The 17133-nt window shown below is 43.9% G+C and overlaps 1 protein-coding gene and 1 long non-coding RNA gene across 2 annotated transcripts in view; both read left to right on the top strand.

Annotated features, from left to right (window-relative positions):
- Positions 1 to 4159: 4159 nt before the first annotated feature.
- LOC147890880 (uncharacterized) lies at positions 4160 to 5978 on the top strand. The gene is made up of 3 exons (XR_015542554.1): positions 4160 to 4295; positions 5665 to 5731; positions 5926 to 5978. It is a non-coding gene; the product is annotated as an uncharacterized LOC147890880 (long non-coding RNA).
- A 132-nt stretch (positions 5979 to 6110) lies between these two features.
- The window catches only part of LOC147890881 (cyclin-dependent kinase F-4-like), a 37848-nt gene continuing 26825 nt past the window's right edge, over positions 6111 to 17133 (top strand). Inside the window, exons 1-2 of the mRNA XM_087389096.1 lie at positions 6111 to 6406; positions 13544 to 13622. Of these exons, the coding sequence (XP_087245222.1) occupies positions 6399 to 6406; positions 13544 to 13622 (87 nt within the window). The 5' untranslated portion in view covers positions 6111 to 6398. The remainder of the gene's footprint in view (positions 6407 to 13543; positions 13623 to 17133) is intronic.

A 17133-nucleotide genomic window follows, 5' to 3' on the forward strand; every position in this document is an offset into this window, starting at 1 on the left:
TTTATCTTGCACATCACTTGGTCCCCAAAAATGATTGAAAACTAGAACCAAATTCTTTCTTATCCATCATCAACTTTGAGCTATGTGCATCTAATGCACCTTTCACTACTGGAATTGATGTAGTTGTATGTAGACTTGAAGCAATAGCATGATGAACCAAGAAATCCAAGAGTCCAATTGTTGATAATAATGAGTTTCTACTATTATTAATGGCATCAAACCTATTCGGAAACCACAAACTCTGACTAGTAGTGAATATTGGACTATCATGCACATGTCTGTGCATGGCTATAATATAGAAATATCAAAACACATATACTCGCACATGCGCATGCACACACACACATGGATGCTCGCACACACACGTGCACACACACGCGCACACACACACATGCACACACGCACACACATACACACAAATATATATATCTATGATGCTTATATTTATGCAATTGTCAGTGTGTGCCCTTTGTCTATTCTTTTGCACACTTAATTGCCATGTAATGTAATTGCACTAAAGGGTGGACAGAGGGTGGATGGGAATTATATTTTTTGATCCACCCCTTATCCGCCCTTTGTGCAACTAGTTGCCATGGCAATTAGTTGCATGTAAGGGTGGATTAGAAGTACAAGTTCAAGTGGCAATTAATTATGTTTACAATGCAATGGAGAGTTTGGGTCTAACATGAGATCAATTTTATAGTTCTATAAAGCTTGTCTATAGTAAGAAATAAAATTGAGATTGATTGCCATAATGGAATAAAGCACCAAGCATGTTTTTTTATGATGTAACAAGAAATTGAGGCATATTATAGGTGTAGCCATATTCCTTTTAGTGAAGTGAATAGATGAATCCAATCTATTCAATGAGCTATAGAAGAAGAATTGGGTTTGCAAAATGACTTTCACCATGAGTTGGTCATGGGACATAGTCTTCTAGACTCACATCCTTATAAAGGCATGGTACAAGCTTGTGTGCTTCTCCAATGTGGCATTTACTTGATGCAAAAGTAAGATTGGGTGTCATAGTACAAGGCATGATCAAATTGGCTCCACAACGTAAATGTAAATAAGCTATAGGAGGTGTGGGTTGTGTTGATTAGTGAATGAAACTTGTTTTGACAATAGGTACTACAAAGAGGCTTGACTAGTGCAAGATGTTTATCTCATGAATGAAGTATGAGCCTTTTGAGGTGGATAGCTAGCAAGGCCAATTTGGAAGCATGCAATAAGTAATGCCCCACCTTTTTCTCGAAAGACACATGTGCCCACCAATAGAATTTCACAAGAACAATAATTTGCTCTCCTTTCCCCATTTAAAAAAAATTTATCTTTTAAATTTTTTGTTTTGGGATTTCCATTCTTGTTCTTTTTTCAAATTTGAGTTTGGCAAGGAAGCCCTTAGTTTCAAACATGAGAACTCTTTTATATAGTCCCCACTGGTTTTTTCCTTGCCTTATCTATATCTTGGTATGTATGTAATATAAACCACAATTCTCTCAAAACTTGAACTCTATTCAAATGTAGGTGTTGGCTTAAGTTAATGTACACGAGTTCCAAAACTTGGGAGTGATAGAAAATTATAAGATTGGATTTAGATTACAAAATATAGAAAGTGTTAATTTAAGTTAATGTGCTGCTTTACAACTTGGAGTGGCCACCATGTGAAGGGTAGACTACTATATAATGAGATCAGGTAGGCCATGATGGGTTGGACACATGGGGTGGTGACTTGTCGTTGTTACCAACTCCATCTTATGAAAGTGTGATGGGCTAATGCTTGAATTGCAAGCAGGGTGGGTTTGCAATCCCTTATGCACAGATTGCTTTGAGGCCAATGCTTATGTTGGGGTGGCTAGCTATACATAGGATTGTCGTCCCTTGACGCAAGGACATCTTGCGCCATTGGATTGCCACAAATTTGCATAAGGAACTAATACTCTAAGTCATTGTGCAAAGAATATATGGATCCATGTAAAGTATTCTCAAACAAAGATATGTGGTTGGTTGACATTATTTATTCATATGGGTGTCTCCATGATGGCAAATAAATGCCAAGAACCATGACACCACAAAAGCACATTTCTACAAATGGAAGAAGGTCGAAAGAGGTAGAAGATGGGAAAATCTCTTCCTTTTGGTTTCACTGGTAAGGTAGGATGTTGACATCAGATATGGGTGCGAATAAAACTAAATCAAATAGGCCTCCCCAATTGAAAAGAATTATGTCCCACCAATGAACAAAAAATCAAAAAATAAATTATTAATAAGTTGGGTGCTGGATCTAAATCAAATTTGTAGATGGGAGTAGAATAAAGCCAAGATGTGGGCCTTACAAAGGCAAATCATCATGTACGTACAAGAAGGGGGTTGGTTGCACGAGAAGATATATCCCTACAATTGGATAATCTTGACTTTCTAATGGTGGGAGCCAAGTTGGAGGGGGGTGAGCTTGGGAGGGGGGGTGAGGGGTAAGGTGAGAGCTTTTAATATTATTAGGTGTGGGCTTTCTTGTGCTCCATTGTTGAAATTTGTCTCGTCTTGGTATACAACACAGAGAGAGAGAGAGAGAGAGAGAGAGAGAGAGAGAGAGTTGAGGTTTACACAACTATGGCAGAATAAAGGTGTTTACAGACCAATGCCCGCCCACACCCAACTTGGCAAGTCATGTTTTGCCCTGCAAAAAATGGGGAGCCACTACCTCTTGCCCATTGCTCGCCCATAGTTGAAAATTTGATGACAATAAGATTTGTACCCCTCCTAGCCAATTGTAAGTCATAGAGCCTGAACTATGTAGACATTTTCAAGCTCTTACAATAAATGTCCTTGTTATTCTTCTATTGTTTGCTTGGTGTGTAATGACACATTGCCCATGGTTTTTTTGGCCTAGATTGGGTGGGCATTGGATGGTGTGTAAGAGGTGGTCCTCATGAATTGGTCATTACCATGCTTTTGATGATCTCAATTGGAATTGAGCCCACATGCAACTTGGATGTGAGATTCATGGAGCTAGTGCACTAGAAATTCATAGCGAGTTGAGGGGGTGGTGAAGGGCACGACTCTGCATGCTTTATGCTAAAATTGGAGCTTCATTTGAGGTCGTGGGGTTGGTGAGGTAATTTTGCTCAATCACACTATGAGCCAGAAGGAGCAAGAGGTCTTGCCAAATGGTGTCGAACCCTCCTGCTGCGAGTCAGACGCCCCATTTTCGACATGCGATGATTATTATTGATCAAGGTGCCGTGCGTGTTTGGCTGCATGAAGCTAAGGCGAGGGCCTTGCGATGGAGAGTGAAGAGTGTTTGTTTTGTTTTGGTTGTTTTGAATATACACCCACACCACACCGTACTAATGCTCTTCAAAATTAAAATCAATCAATTAACGTCTCTCTAATCTCGCTCAATTATTAATTAAGCTAAGCTCTAACCCCCCCTAATTGCTGGAATTAACTAGCTCCTAATTAAGCTAGCGTACACCCCCCATCCCCGCCCCCCTCCCCCACCCCGCTCTCCGCTCCTCCTCTGTTCCTCCGCGCTCACTCCTGACTCTCTACCCACTGCTTGCACTTCCTCCTCCCACTACTCCGCGCTCCCTCCTTTGCCCGCGCTCCTGACTCTCCTCCCATTGCTCCCGCTTCCTCCTCCCTCCCGTCACTCCTCCTCCCCCTCCTCATCTTCCTCCACTCCTCCTCCTCCTTCCTCCTCAGCTGCCTGCTTCCTCCCCACTCCTCAGCCCCCTCCTTCCTCCATGTTTGTATTGGGAGGGCTTCACAGCCCCCCTTGCATGTTCTCCACCGAGCCCCCCCCCCCTCCTCCTCTTATACGTGCGCAGGCGATTGAAGCTTCTTGGAGGCTTTGGAACTTTCCAGGCGGAAGCTGAACTTCGTAGAAGGATCGCGAGCATTCATTAATTAATACCTTACCTTAATATCTTCATTCGCGTGTCCAACCTTACCGTAAGACCTTCATTCGGGTGTGCGACAACTAATTAATTGAATTTCCCATTTTTTAAGGCTGGGGGGACCTATTGAGAGAGGGGCGGGTGGATGGAAAGATGATATGCGTGGATAACAATCTAACGTGTGCAAGGGTGGGGTTAAGTTTGGGGTGGGTTAATATTATTGGACTCTTGACATTCGTCTCTTCTTTCCATATACTCACACACCATAAGCTTATAAAACAACAATTCACAACACAGACTCAGAGAAACAACAGAAGCAAAGTCTCGGGGGAGCTCAGGATTCTTGGCAGCTATGGCGGTGCCCGCACTGTAGCTCCGGCACTCTTCCTCTATCAGGTACTCCCTCCCTTTTCCTTTCCCTTTCACCTCCTCTATGGCTCCTCCCCCTCCCTTTCCTAGATCCGCCTTCCTCCTCCTCCCTTCTCCCTCTCCTTTGCCTTTTCCCCTTGCTTTATCCGTCCTTCTTCCAAATTTGACCCTGCCCTGCCGCATTTCCCAGCCCCGCGCTTAGATCTCCTATTTCGCTATTCTCCTCGGCTGTCGGCTCAGATGTCGGTTCAATTGATCCGTCTCCGCGATGGATTCATCCCCCATCCACCTTTTTCGGTATTGCCTCCCAATCGTCCTTGCCTGCCTCGTATGTTGAAGAATGTTTGCATATGGCTTTGATCCCTTCCTGGCTTTGCGATATCGTAAAGCTCACGACGTTTGTCTGGACTTCGTGATAAACGATTTCATCGCGTGCCCGAACTTCACCGTTAAATGATCATCCTGTTTCTGCACGATGGATCAGTCTCCGCTTCAGAGTTCTAGATCCTTACCATCTTTAACAAATCCTGAGTCAATTCTTACCTGGTAAGGTGTTGTCTTTGTAGAGGATGAGCATGTTCCTGGATTCATCTAGAGATATGGTTGTGGAGTTCTGTATGCTTTGACAACCGAAATTTGTGCATCTCTTCCTTCCTTACAATCTAACCAATCTATCCTAGAGAATGAGATCCACTCGCCATAAAATATCGTTGTATTATTTTTTATATTAGCCCTTTTAGTTTGACTCATCGAATGAATTTATGATCCTACTGGTCCAGTGGCTTTTAAAGCTCAAGATTATGGATTGAAGACTTCAATGGAAACGCACTTGCTAAATAATGTATGTGATTTTAACGTAAGTTTCTTCGTTTTTTGTTTTGGGTGGAGGTACAAGTCCATAAGGTTTCTGATCTTATGACTTCTTAAGATTTGTTGGGTTTAAAAGGTTTCATGGAACAAGACCTTGATGTGCCTGCTTTGTAATGAGCTGTGGAGTGATCTAGTCTGTTTGGGAAAGGTCACAAACGTCTGCTTGTATTCCCAGCAAAATTCAGCTTGCTCTGTGGACGTATATTCTGGACCAAGATTATCATATTCTGTTCCGCAGACTGTTTTCACCAGGGATTTCTTAGATTGTGGGAGAGCTTTTTGCCGTACAAGTTTAGCTCTGCACTATGTGGCTTAAAGTTTCGTCCTTTAGATGTTAACTCTCTGCTAGTGCTTGTATAATTGTATTATTTTTGAGTAAATCATATTCTCTGGGCCAACGTATGGTTAAGGTTTGATGGTCTGAGACATCTTCTGGCATGGTGCTGCAATTTGCTTCTGTCATAGTTACAATGCATTTTACCTGTCTAAAGTGGTGGGTTGACTTGTTTCCACTGTCTGGTCACAGTGAACGCAGCTTTTTCTAAGTGCTCCACCAAGTTATTTGAAAACGGGGCACGTGTGGTGGCCACCTGGTATTTTCTTTTTGTTTTCCCTTCAAAGTTTATTTCAATAAGCTGTGGGGGGCAGGACTGTCTTAAATTCTGGTCAATATTAGTTTTTAAGCAACTGGGCAGTCCATGTTAGTTTCAGTGTGGTAAATTCATCGATGCATAGGTTCTGGAGAGTATGTAGCTGTGAAATGCTTACTATTTTGTAGTTTTTGCAGCCACATGTGTTCTTCGCAATTCTTCAGCCACAAAGTCAAAGTGTGGAACAGTGGAAATGAGCAAGGAAATGGGGCTGAGATTGACTTCCATGGAACTCCAGCCTCCACCGTGGCAATCGTATCGAGCCAAGAAGGCAGAATTGTTGGCACAGAAAAGAAAGAAAATGAGAGATATCAGTGGATAAAATATGCAGGGCTTTTGCAGTGGAAAAACTGCTGCTTTTGTGGACTATCTAACGTGAATAAAGATTTCATTCCCGTGGGTATTGATGGCTGCTTCATCTCAACTATCTGGAGTACTGGTTAGCGTATTTTTAGCAGAAGACACCATTGCAGACGTCCATATATCCGATGGATGGAGAGTGAACCGGTTTCCTATGTTAGAGTTTCCCACATATTGTCCAGACGACTATTTTCTTAGCAGACAGCTCACGGATCTTTGAGGGTTGCCAGGCCATTTCTCAACTGCACTCATGGAGACGTAAGGCCCTGCCCCGATGTGTATTACCTGTTAAAATTGATGGTTTGTGAATTGAGTGAAATTTTTGCCTGTCCTTTTGTCCAAGGCAATTTTGTATTTGCCTTTCACACTAGTCGTTGGTCTTACAATTTAGAATTCAAATGTCATTGAGAAACTTGAGACTAGAATATCAATCTTGGGCTTTTTTTAGGCGTCGAAGCTTTATCATGAAAGTCTGAGAATTGCTTGGAGTTTTCCATGTTCTATGTCATTGCAAAGTAGGTCTTTTGCCATAGTTTAATAGTGACCTTGGTACTCAAGATGCCCTTCCCTTTACCATCGTCCCTCTATGCCAACCAGCCCCTTCCTGGGCACATGAAAAGCGACAGAGAGAGAGGCTGTCATAGCCAAAAATCTTCCTTTTTGTATTTGATTGGATCATGGAAAAGTCAACGTGGGGCTGTGCCATGGTGCTGTCTTACATCCTTTGCTCAAAATGGGTTGCCGGTAGCTAGCACAAGGGTTAGGGGGGACCACAGGATACAACACGCACAGTATGCTGCCACCCTGTCTAGGCGGGGAGGCTGTTAGCTTAGGGTGGAAGTCCCTAGGGCTTAGGTTAAGAAATAACATTTGGCTGTTAGCTTAGGGTGGAAGTCCCTAGGGCTTAGGTTAAGAAATAACATTTGGATTAGAGGTCTAACGGGGTTTAAAAGTATCATTATATATTTAGCCGTTGCCTAGACTATATATTGGCAATCGGGCTTGGGCCATGGGCATTCATTAATTGGTACATGGATTGTGGTTCTTGGCCATAGGCATGAAGCTAGATCGAGGCCTCCCTTGTGGAGGGGATGTTGGCGGTATGGGACATGGATGTCTATTGGGCTAGGGTCAGGCCATAGACCTCACCTATGACCTCTATGTGCTGGGGGGTGAGCTGCTCTATGATTGGTTGGTGAGTTCGGGACGGTGATTCATAGTGCTCGTTCCTAGACAGTGGATGATATATTGGCAAGCGCACATATGCATATACTACACAACCAAATGTACGGGACTAACCCATGTCAGGCTTATGACCAAACCACGCTTGATAAGGTGTCATGACCTTAAGAGCCTTCGTGGGACACTTGTTCAACCTGTCAGAAGTGTGGTGGTGGTGTTGTTTTTCTTCAAGACAGGCTTCCAAGCAGATCCTCTAGCCACAAGGTTTTCCGCTGTCTCAGGTGGCCCTATGTATACCAGTTTGTATTTATTTGTTCTGCTTCCGCAGCTGTTGTATGATGAGCTGCTGGAAATCCGGATGTGTTGGTTTATTGTTAGTGCAAGATGCCAGACATTGCAATCTTTTGTCCTAGTATATGCCTCGCTGTCTCCAAGCACAGTGATTCATAGATTTGGTGTCAGTCTACCAGATTGGACCCCTCAGAGGGGGCTTTATATAGCTCAGTGATGCAGTGACCGTGCAGGAAAGCAGACCTGGCAGCAGTGGCAGCATCACCTGGATTGTGTTATCAGTAGAATGCCTGCTGGCAGCGCATCTTGCCACTTGTTGTTAAAAGGCAGTAACAACCGAGGTGACGGATGCAGAATCTACTTCTGTCCGCTCACTAGTCCCCTCACTCCTACTCTACATATGATAGAGCAGGAGATGCTCCTCTCTAACAGTGCTAGCTGTGCTTCTGTCTGTGCTTGTCTCTATCTACTTGTGTGCACAATCATGAAGCGAGATAGTTGGTGTATAGCATCTGATGACATAAGCATTGCTACTTTCTAAGTATCTCTACCTTTTGTTTTTCAATTTTTTTTTGATACGTCATTTTTCTTCTCTTTTATTTTATTTGTAGAAATTCGTACATTAGAAGAAATCAGAATTTGTACGATTGGATATATTGCAGTCTTACAAAGGTATAGTTGGTGTGTAGTATCTGTCAATAGGTGACTTCTGGTCAAAGGGCCAGTTTGATGCATCACTCTTTAGCATGGTATTTGAGCTTGGTTTTGAGCTAGAGAACATGCTTAGGGTATCTACACCCATTGTTGGGCGCTGATGACGTCAGTGGGGATGTCATAGTAGCTAGTCCTTGCTATGTGTGATGGAGTTTATGGTTTTCAATCTTATGAGTGACTCTCGTGAGATTGAAACTGCACTATGTTGTGTTTTTAGAGGATGAGTTTGGGAATGTTCTTGGATTCATCTAGGTATATGCTTTTGCCGTATTAGTGGACATGCAAATTTCACCTTGTGAAGTTTTCGTCCAAGTTGCGGCCTGCTGGTATTGCGATAATTCTTTCTATCTTAAATGGTGCGTTGCCCTATCAGCTAGATTTAGATTTAGATGCTCGTTTGGGAGAGATTAAAATGAAATCGTTTAGACTTCACAAGCAGTTGTAGTTTGAATGAAGAGATTTGGACTACTTTTTGATTAGCCTTCTCCTTTAGTGCTAGCCTTCGTCATGGCTGAGTTTGCCCTTCACCTCCGGAGTGCCGACAGAAACTCAGTACGAAGACTTTGTATAAATGGATGCTCAAGTATGTGTGGGTGTGTGGATTTGTATGTGTGAGAGCATACTTTTATACTATGGTCTACACCTACTGTTGGGCGTTGATGACGTCAGTGAGGATGTCATAGTAGCTAGTCCCTGCTATGCGTGATGGAGTTTATGGTTTTCAATCTTATGAGTGACTCTCGTGAGATTGAAACTCCACTATGTTGTGTTTTTAGAGGATGAGTTTGGGAATGTTCCTAGATTCATCTAGGTATATGCTTCTGCCGTATTAGCGGACATGCAAATTTCACCTTGTGAAGTTTTCGTCCAAGTTGCGGCCTGCTGGTATTGCGATAATTCTTTCTATCTTAAATGGTGCGTTGCCCTATCAGCTATATTTAGATTTAGATGCTCGTTTGGGAGAGACTAAAATGAAATCGTTTAGACTTCACAAGCAGTTGTAGCTTGAATGAAGAGATTTGGACTACTTTTTGATTAGCCTTCTCCTTTAGTGCTAGCCTTCGTCATGGCTGAGTTTGCCCTTCACCTCCGGAGTGCCGTCAGAAACTTTTGTATAAATGGATGCTCAAGTATGTGTGGGTGTGTGGATTTGTATGTGTGAGAGCATACTTTTATACTATGGTCTACATCCACTGTTGGGCACTGATGACGTCAATGGGGATGTCATAGTAGCTAGTCCCTACTATGCGTGATGGAGTTTATGGTTTTCAATCTTATGAGTGACTCTCGTGAGATTGAAATTGCACTATGTTGTGTTTTCAGAGGATGAGTTTGGGAATGTTCCTGGATTCATCTAGGTATATCCCAACACTTTCTCTTGTATGCGTGTATGATGCTGGAGGCACCCTAAATCAGGATTGATGTATTGTTGAATGTCAAGAGTTATCAAGATTTCAATGTGTTACAACCTATCCAGGGAAATCTCACGAGCCTGTGGACACAGAGCTGATTTTTGATTTGCAAAAAATCCCCTTTTTTCCCTTTATGAAATGTTGCCAAACGTATGTTTGGACATTTGGAGATGTGAACCTGGCTGCATTTGCACAGATTAAGAAAATAAATAAAGCCTATTATTGTACCTCCATGTCGCTCACTTTCAAGTCATCAACAAACCTACCAAACGGTTGTACAACCTTGCAAGATATGGCCCAATTAGCCTTGTCCACACAAGTAGGCAGCCGTCTGTCCTTACAACACTCAGAGGTCTCTTCCCTTAGAGTATCCATACAGCTGCGCCCTCAGCCTGTCGTATAGAACTCTTTTCTACCCCCTATTACTCCCTCCCTAAAACACATGCTAATTCACCCACCCCATATAAGTCCAGCTTCTCTCTCTCTCTCTCTCTCTCTCTCTCTCTCTCCCCCCCGTCCGTGTTAGAAACCGATGAACAGAGGGTACACACAGCAGAAGACTGATAGAATAGCCTAGGAGCTCACACAGTGTGGTGTGGGATGTGGAATCACAAACTTCTTAACTCAGATAGATGTGCAGACTCATCAATAGACAATGAACCAGCCAGATATAGAAACCACCAAAATAATATATTTCCGTCCAAAGCTATGGACATAATACAAAAGAGAGATCCAGAGTCCCACCAATGGTGTGGTCCTTTAATCTTACCACAAGGTCGTCCTCCTATCTGCCGGCTATCTCTAGACTCAAGCCCGCGTGCTCCACCTCGAGCGTCTGTAGACTTTCTGTCCAGAATGGTTCTCTCTAACTTGCAGCACCTTGAGCTAGGTCTGCAGCTTCCTCAGCCTTCTTGGTCCTCAAGAATAAGCTCCAAGTGCTGTCTTTGCTGCTTCTGCTGCTCCTCCAAAGAATGAGTAATGAGGACTTGGAGGCCCTCCTTTTATAGGCTCCCAAGGGGCTGGCAAAAAACTGACCAGGAATACGTAATCTGGCCGACCAGGTCTGCCATAAATGCCCCTTTGGGGCTCTCTTGTCCAGGGCTTTTGGCCCATGATTCTAGGGCTTTAGCCCTCCTTTCAAGGCAGGGTCCCAGCCCCCTCTGTCTGCCTATATAAGGTTTGGTTGGCTGAATCCAACAAGCCCAACCAGCCCCTCCATGTAGCCGACACTCCTGCTGGTTCCCCTCGCCATTAATGCGCCATGTGCAGGCCCTCTGTCCCGCTAGCTGTGCGCCTCTTTTAGGGGCCTGTTCCCAGCCCGTACATGCACACTTGCTGCACCTCTGCCAGGCTGTTGTGCTGCCCACATGGCAGCCCATGTGCTGCCCATGTGGCCAGCCCTTTTAGCCATCTTTTCTTTGCGCTGCCCATGTTGCAGCCCCCTCTCCAGGGGGCACTTGCCCTAGGTCTCACTCCCCCATGCTCTCCTCATATGGGGGACTTACAGATGGGAAGGTGGCCTATAAAAGGAGTAAGAGCTTGTTCCTCCCTAAACTTCCAGTTGGTTTATTCTGAAAGATGGCATCAACCTGGAGAGGTGTCATGGTGTAAGAAGCCTGTAGTATCTCATCTCATGTGGGATTGAGGGCTCACTCCAAATCATCCTAGACCCCATGATCATGTGTAGCCGCTCAAATCTCCTCCACTCATGGCCGTCAACGGCACTAGAGTGTCGAAAAGTCAGCCCTTGGTCGGTGGATCCTAAAAGTCTGCCTGGAAGCATTGTTTCTCTAGTCAGGCCAAAGCTCTCTGCCTCTATGTGAGAGTTGTCCTGGTTGCTTGAGTCATTGTGGAGACGGGCCCTACGAAGACTTCTCCGAAGTATGTGTAGGACTGCATTATCTCCATTGGCTCACCTTGGTAAGTGAAGCTATGTTGGTGAAGCTCTGCGCGCGAGGTGTTGTGCTTTCAGCGGTTCTTTTCTACTAACTTAGCTACTCGGCATTGTTATCGGCATAACAACAGTAGATCATAACCTTGGTCTTCCCAAGGTTGACTATTAAGTCTCTCTTTTTGCAGAACACCTCTAGGGCCTCGAGATGTCTTTGCAGCCCCTTTGCTATGATATGAGGACTATGTCATCAACGTATAGCAATATCTGTATCATGAGGTCAGCCAGTAATGATCCCTTGCCCCCGAAGCAATCTATTAAGTATGTGATCTCATCAATGTAGAGTTCGCAAAGAGTCGGTGAAAGGGAGAAAACCTTGTTGCACACCTATCGTTTTCTCGACCCAATTTGATAAGCCTCCTGGGGCACGAACTCTCCCTTTGACAGACTCGTATAAGCTCATCACACCCCGAATCAGGGTCTCTGGGAATTTGCATCTCCTGTAATCTCCTGATCATGCGGGATCGTGGGACAGTGTCCAAGGCCCCCTCCGAAAGTCTACAAAGCAAGCGTAGACTTTTTGGTGTCTGGACCTTGCCTCCTCAATGATAGTCCTCAGAGTGAAGATGTGATCTAATAGTCCTTAGAGTGAAGATGTGATCTAAAGTGGAGCGCTGCCTCCGAAATCCTACTTGTGCTAGTGCTCGCTGCTCGCGAGCCTCTGTATAATTGTTGATCTCCCTCATCCATAAATCTTTGGCCAATGTGTGATCAATTAGAGAGAGAGAGAGAGAGAGAGAGCGAGCGAGCGAGTGAGCGGGGGGGTAGGGTTGAGTCAAAATGGAGAGAGAGAGAGAGAGAGAGAGAGAGGGGGGGGGGGTAGGGTTGAGTCAAAATGGCTCGCTAGGGCCCTTGCTGAGTGCTATTCTAAAAAAACTAAAAACTCAAAAGCTCAAAACTAGTGTCCAAAGCTAGGACTCAAAAAGCATAGCCAAGTGCCATAGTGGCTCTCGTGTGTCCTCGTATCTATGTTTATCGGGCGGTCTCTTGCTGTGGCGGGGGGTGGCTCCATGATCTTTGTATCAGTGGGCCATATCAAGAGTGACACCTGGGGGGGGGAGGGGGGGAGATTGATTTTAATGTTCAAACCTCAAATTTATGCACTAATTTGTATCTTACTTTAAAAATGAGAGAGAGATTTTAACATTCAAACTTCAAATTTATTGCACTAATTTGTATCCTACTTTAAAAATAATTTGACTAAATTGAGATTGATATAATGGCCAGATACTAAAAAAATGACCTCCATCCCGTACCCTAAAATGGAAATTATGACACATGAGGAAACAGAGCTTTCTATGAATGGGAAGGTCTTTCTCTAGAGATCAGAGATGGGCTTCTCTTGTCCTTTCGGCCCTTAGTGGATCGATGCCCATTGCATGTTAGGGTACATTACATATGTATGCGATTTGCCATTTAAACACTAATATATACACACCTGTAGCTGCATTGTAATTACGAAAATTGCACTGTTAAAAACTCTTCAAAATAGCTTTCTAGGTTATCACCTAGAAACATTGCTGGTGACTTTGCACCCTCATGCAGTGTAATGGCTTCGTTCATGTTGTCTCATTTGTGCAATGACGTGCTTTGAGGTGTAACAGCGAAAAAACTTACGTGTCCCTCTGCCTTTCCACGCTGTGGGAGGGTTCTCTTTCTCTCTCTTCCTCTCCTACTTTTCTTCTCTTCTTCCTCTTGTTTGTGTAGTTTTCAATGGTTCTATGCTGGTTGCATCATGACAATTTTGTAGATCGAGTTATTTAGTAAAACGACCCAGACTGCTCTCTTCAATGTTGAACATCATGGTATTTACATACTACTTCGTGTTGTGTGTTTTCGTTGCAGATACAAACTGATAAAACAAGTAGGTGACGGCACCTATGGCAGTGTTTGCAAAGCCATAAACCGGAAGACAAATGAAGTTGTATGTCTCTGGCTTTTGAATTTTATTTCTGTGTTTTGGTTTTGCAGTTTTAAACATAAAAAGAGCGATGCCTGGAATGGCTTGTGACACTTTTGCTGTGTTTAACAGCCTTAAGAATATGTATCATTGAAGACATTTGAATTGTATGAAACGGTTTGGGCTATTATTTACTAACATAAAGCTCTTTACAATTTGTTTGATGTGGCAAGAAGTGGCTGTGTTGAGTAAGGGAGTTAGCCTCAGTTATATAGAATTGAGCCTCTGTTAGTACGTGGTTGATGGACGTTTATGCTACATGTAAGTGGCAGGGTAGTGCATCAACAGTAGCTTTCTTTTCATCACTGGATATTAGGGCAAGATTGCCATAAACAAGTAGTTTGTGAAACCTCACTCATAAAAGACAGCAGAGACACTATCGTTTCTCTCCCTCTCTCCCTCTCTCAAGAGAGACACTAGGGCCCAGGACAACAGTCGGGCTGGACCCCCCCGAAGGATTTTATTACTTGAGAGAAGAAGGAATACATGAGTTCAGCGTGGAAGCTGTTCATACATATCCAAAAGATGAATGAATGATTACATGAGCTCTAAGGCTCCCCTTCTTGGCAACAAGCCACTTGTCAATTTCTACATTACTTTCCTAATTACATACCACTAAGGGCAACTCTGGAGTCTTCGAAGCACTTGGTCACGCGAACTGCCTTCTAGACTCGTGTTAGGCTCCCGTAGCGCTTAGGAAAATAACTCTTCCTAGTACTTGCAACAAATAATTAAAGCGCACCACCATGGCACCCATTAATTGTTAGCGCTTTGCATGCAAACAATACACTGTGGACTAATTCTAGTCACGGTGGGCGTCCCCATTGAACACATGTGCACACATAACAAATATAAAAATATATATTTATTCTCGGGTTGATCAAAGTCAACGCCCTTGATCATAATTAAGGGGCTTTGACCAAGGGTCGAGGCGCCTTAATTATAGTCAAGTCTCTCCAACCAAAGTTGGCACAACTCTCCAACCGAAGTTGGCACATCTTGGTTAACTGTAGTTAACCCTCTTGGCGCATGCCAAGTCTCGTTGACCGAAGTCAACACTCTTTGACCGTAGTCAACTTTGTGGTTCTCTGGTTAACCGCAGTTAACCCTCTTGGTAATAAACCAAGTCTTCTTGATTGAAGTCAAGGCTTACTTGACCAGAGTCAAGTATCTTTGACGGTAGTCAATTCTTTGACCATTAAAAGAACTCTTTCACCATAATTAACACATATGAAAACTCTTTAATTATGATTAAATAAATGGTCAACTGTACTTTGACTTAGGATATTTACATTGTGGTGACATCCCCTCGGCTTCTATTTAGTTGACCTCAACTGAAAAGCTTTCTTGTAAACATCCAAAAGCTGTGGATGATCGGACAACATGTCTTCATCCATCCACTTGGCATCTAATGCCGTATAATTCTTGAATTTTACAAGATACCTGCAAAACTCCTTGCCCTGAGGGCCTTTGTGTACAGTATGGTACACAATCTGCTCTGGTTGAAGGACCTCCTCCAGCTCATCCACTTCTGATGGATCCTTTGATACTGGCTCTGTAGGCTCTGGCCCTTGGAATTTCTTTAGAAGACTCACATGGAATGCATTGTGAATCCTCCAATGCTGGGGCAATGCTAACCTGTATGCAACCTCATTTATTCTTTCTGTAACCCTGAAAGGGCCATAGTATCTGGAAGATAACTTTGCATACACTTTCTGTTTGCCTTTAAACTTGCGGAGCCTAGCTTTCTTGAACTTCAAAAGTACCCAATCCCTTTCCTTGAGATCTAACTGTCTCCTATACTTATCTGCAGCTCTTTTATGTTTCTCTTGAGACCTTTCGATTGCTGTCCGGACTTGGCTGTAAGCTGTCTGGAGGTCTCTCACAAACTGATCAGCTGCAAATATTTCATCCTTGGTCCTCAGGATAGGTGGCAGAATCACCTTCCTATATATGACCTCAAAGGGGGCTTTCCCTGTAGAGCTGTGTACTGTATTATTGTAAGCAAACTCTACCAATGGTAGGTACTTTTCCCAGTCTGAACCTTGGTCACCCATGTAGCATTTCAGCATATCCAATGCTGTAGAATTTGCTACTTCACTTTGACCATCTGTCTGGGGATGGAAAGAAGAAGAAAAATTCAGATTCGTCCCCATATTATCAAATAAAGCTCTCCAGAATAGATTGGTCATTATGGGATCTCGATCATTGACAATGGACTTAGGCATACCATGATGCTTAAAGATCTATGCCATGAAAAGCTTAGCCATATGATTGTTAGAAAATACCCAACAGAGGGTACACGCAGCGGAAATAATGCCCAGGAGCTCACACAGTGTGCCGTGTGGGTGTGGAATCACAAACTTCTTTACTTATGTGCATTCAATAGGTGTGCAGACTCATCAATAGACAATGAACCAAACTAGATAGAGAAACCACCAAATAATATATTTCCGTCCACAAATATGGACACAATACAAAATAGACAGATCCAGAGTCCCACCAATGGTGTGGTCCTCTGATCTTACCACAAGGTCCTTCTCCTATCTGCTGGCTATCTCTAGACTAGAGTCCGCGTGCTCCACCTCGAGCGTAAGTAAACTTTCCGTCTAGGATGATCCTCTCCACCTTGCTGTCTGGGAACCAGCCTAGGTGGGCAGCTTCCTGGCTAAGTCTGCAGCCCCGCTAGCACCTCTCTATCCTCCTGAATGTAGGTCCAGAGGGTGGCTACCTGCTGCTCCTTTCTGCTCTGGATTTGCTGCTGCAAGTGATGATCTCAGCAACCTTCTGCCCTAGAAGACAGTCTCAGCCTCTCCCTGAGCTAAGTCTGCAGCACCTCAGCACAGTTCACCTCCTGGTCATAGGCCCAACTGCTGCTGCTCTGCTGCTTCAACCCGTCCTTCCTTTGGCAAGGTTTGCAACAAAAGTACATCTCCAGATCACCTGGACTGCGAACTTTAAACGCACCTGACTGAACCTGAGTTACCCTGCTTCTCGCAAGGGCACAATCCTCCAGTCGTGGAAGTCGATTCCCTAGAGCTTTTGAATCAGGGTCGTCCTTCAGCAAGGTCCTTGCCTTCAGGCTCCCACACGTGTGAGCCTCCTACTTGGGCTCTGATACCATGTTAGAAATGACCCAACAGAGGGTACACGCAGCGTAAATAATGCCCAGGAGCTCACACAGTGTGCTGTGTGGGTGTGGAATCACAAACTTCTTTACTTATGTGCATTCAATAGGTGTGCAGACTCATCAATAGACAATGAACCAAACTAGATAGAGAAACCACCAAATAATATATTTCCGTCCACAAATATGGACACAATACAAAATAGACAGATCCAGAGTCCCACCAATGGTGTGGTCCTCTGATCTTACCACAAGGTCCTTCTCCTATCTGCTGGCTATCTCTAGACTAGAGTCCGCGTGCTCCACCTCGAGCGTAAGTAAACTTTCCGTCTAGGATGATCCTCTCCA

The sequence above is a fragment of the Dipteris shenzhenensis genome, chromosome 18 (genome assembly GCF_047967505.1).
Source record: "Dipteris shenzhenensis isolate YYH24624 ecotype China chromosome 18, Dip_SZ_1.0, whole genome shotgun sequence".
Lineage (NCBI taxonomy): Eukaryota > Viridiplantae > Streptophyta > Polypodiopsida > Gleicheniales > Dipteridaceae > Dipteris > Dipteris shenzhenensis.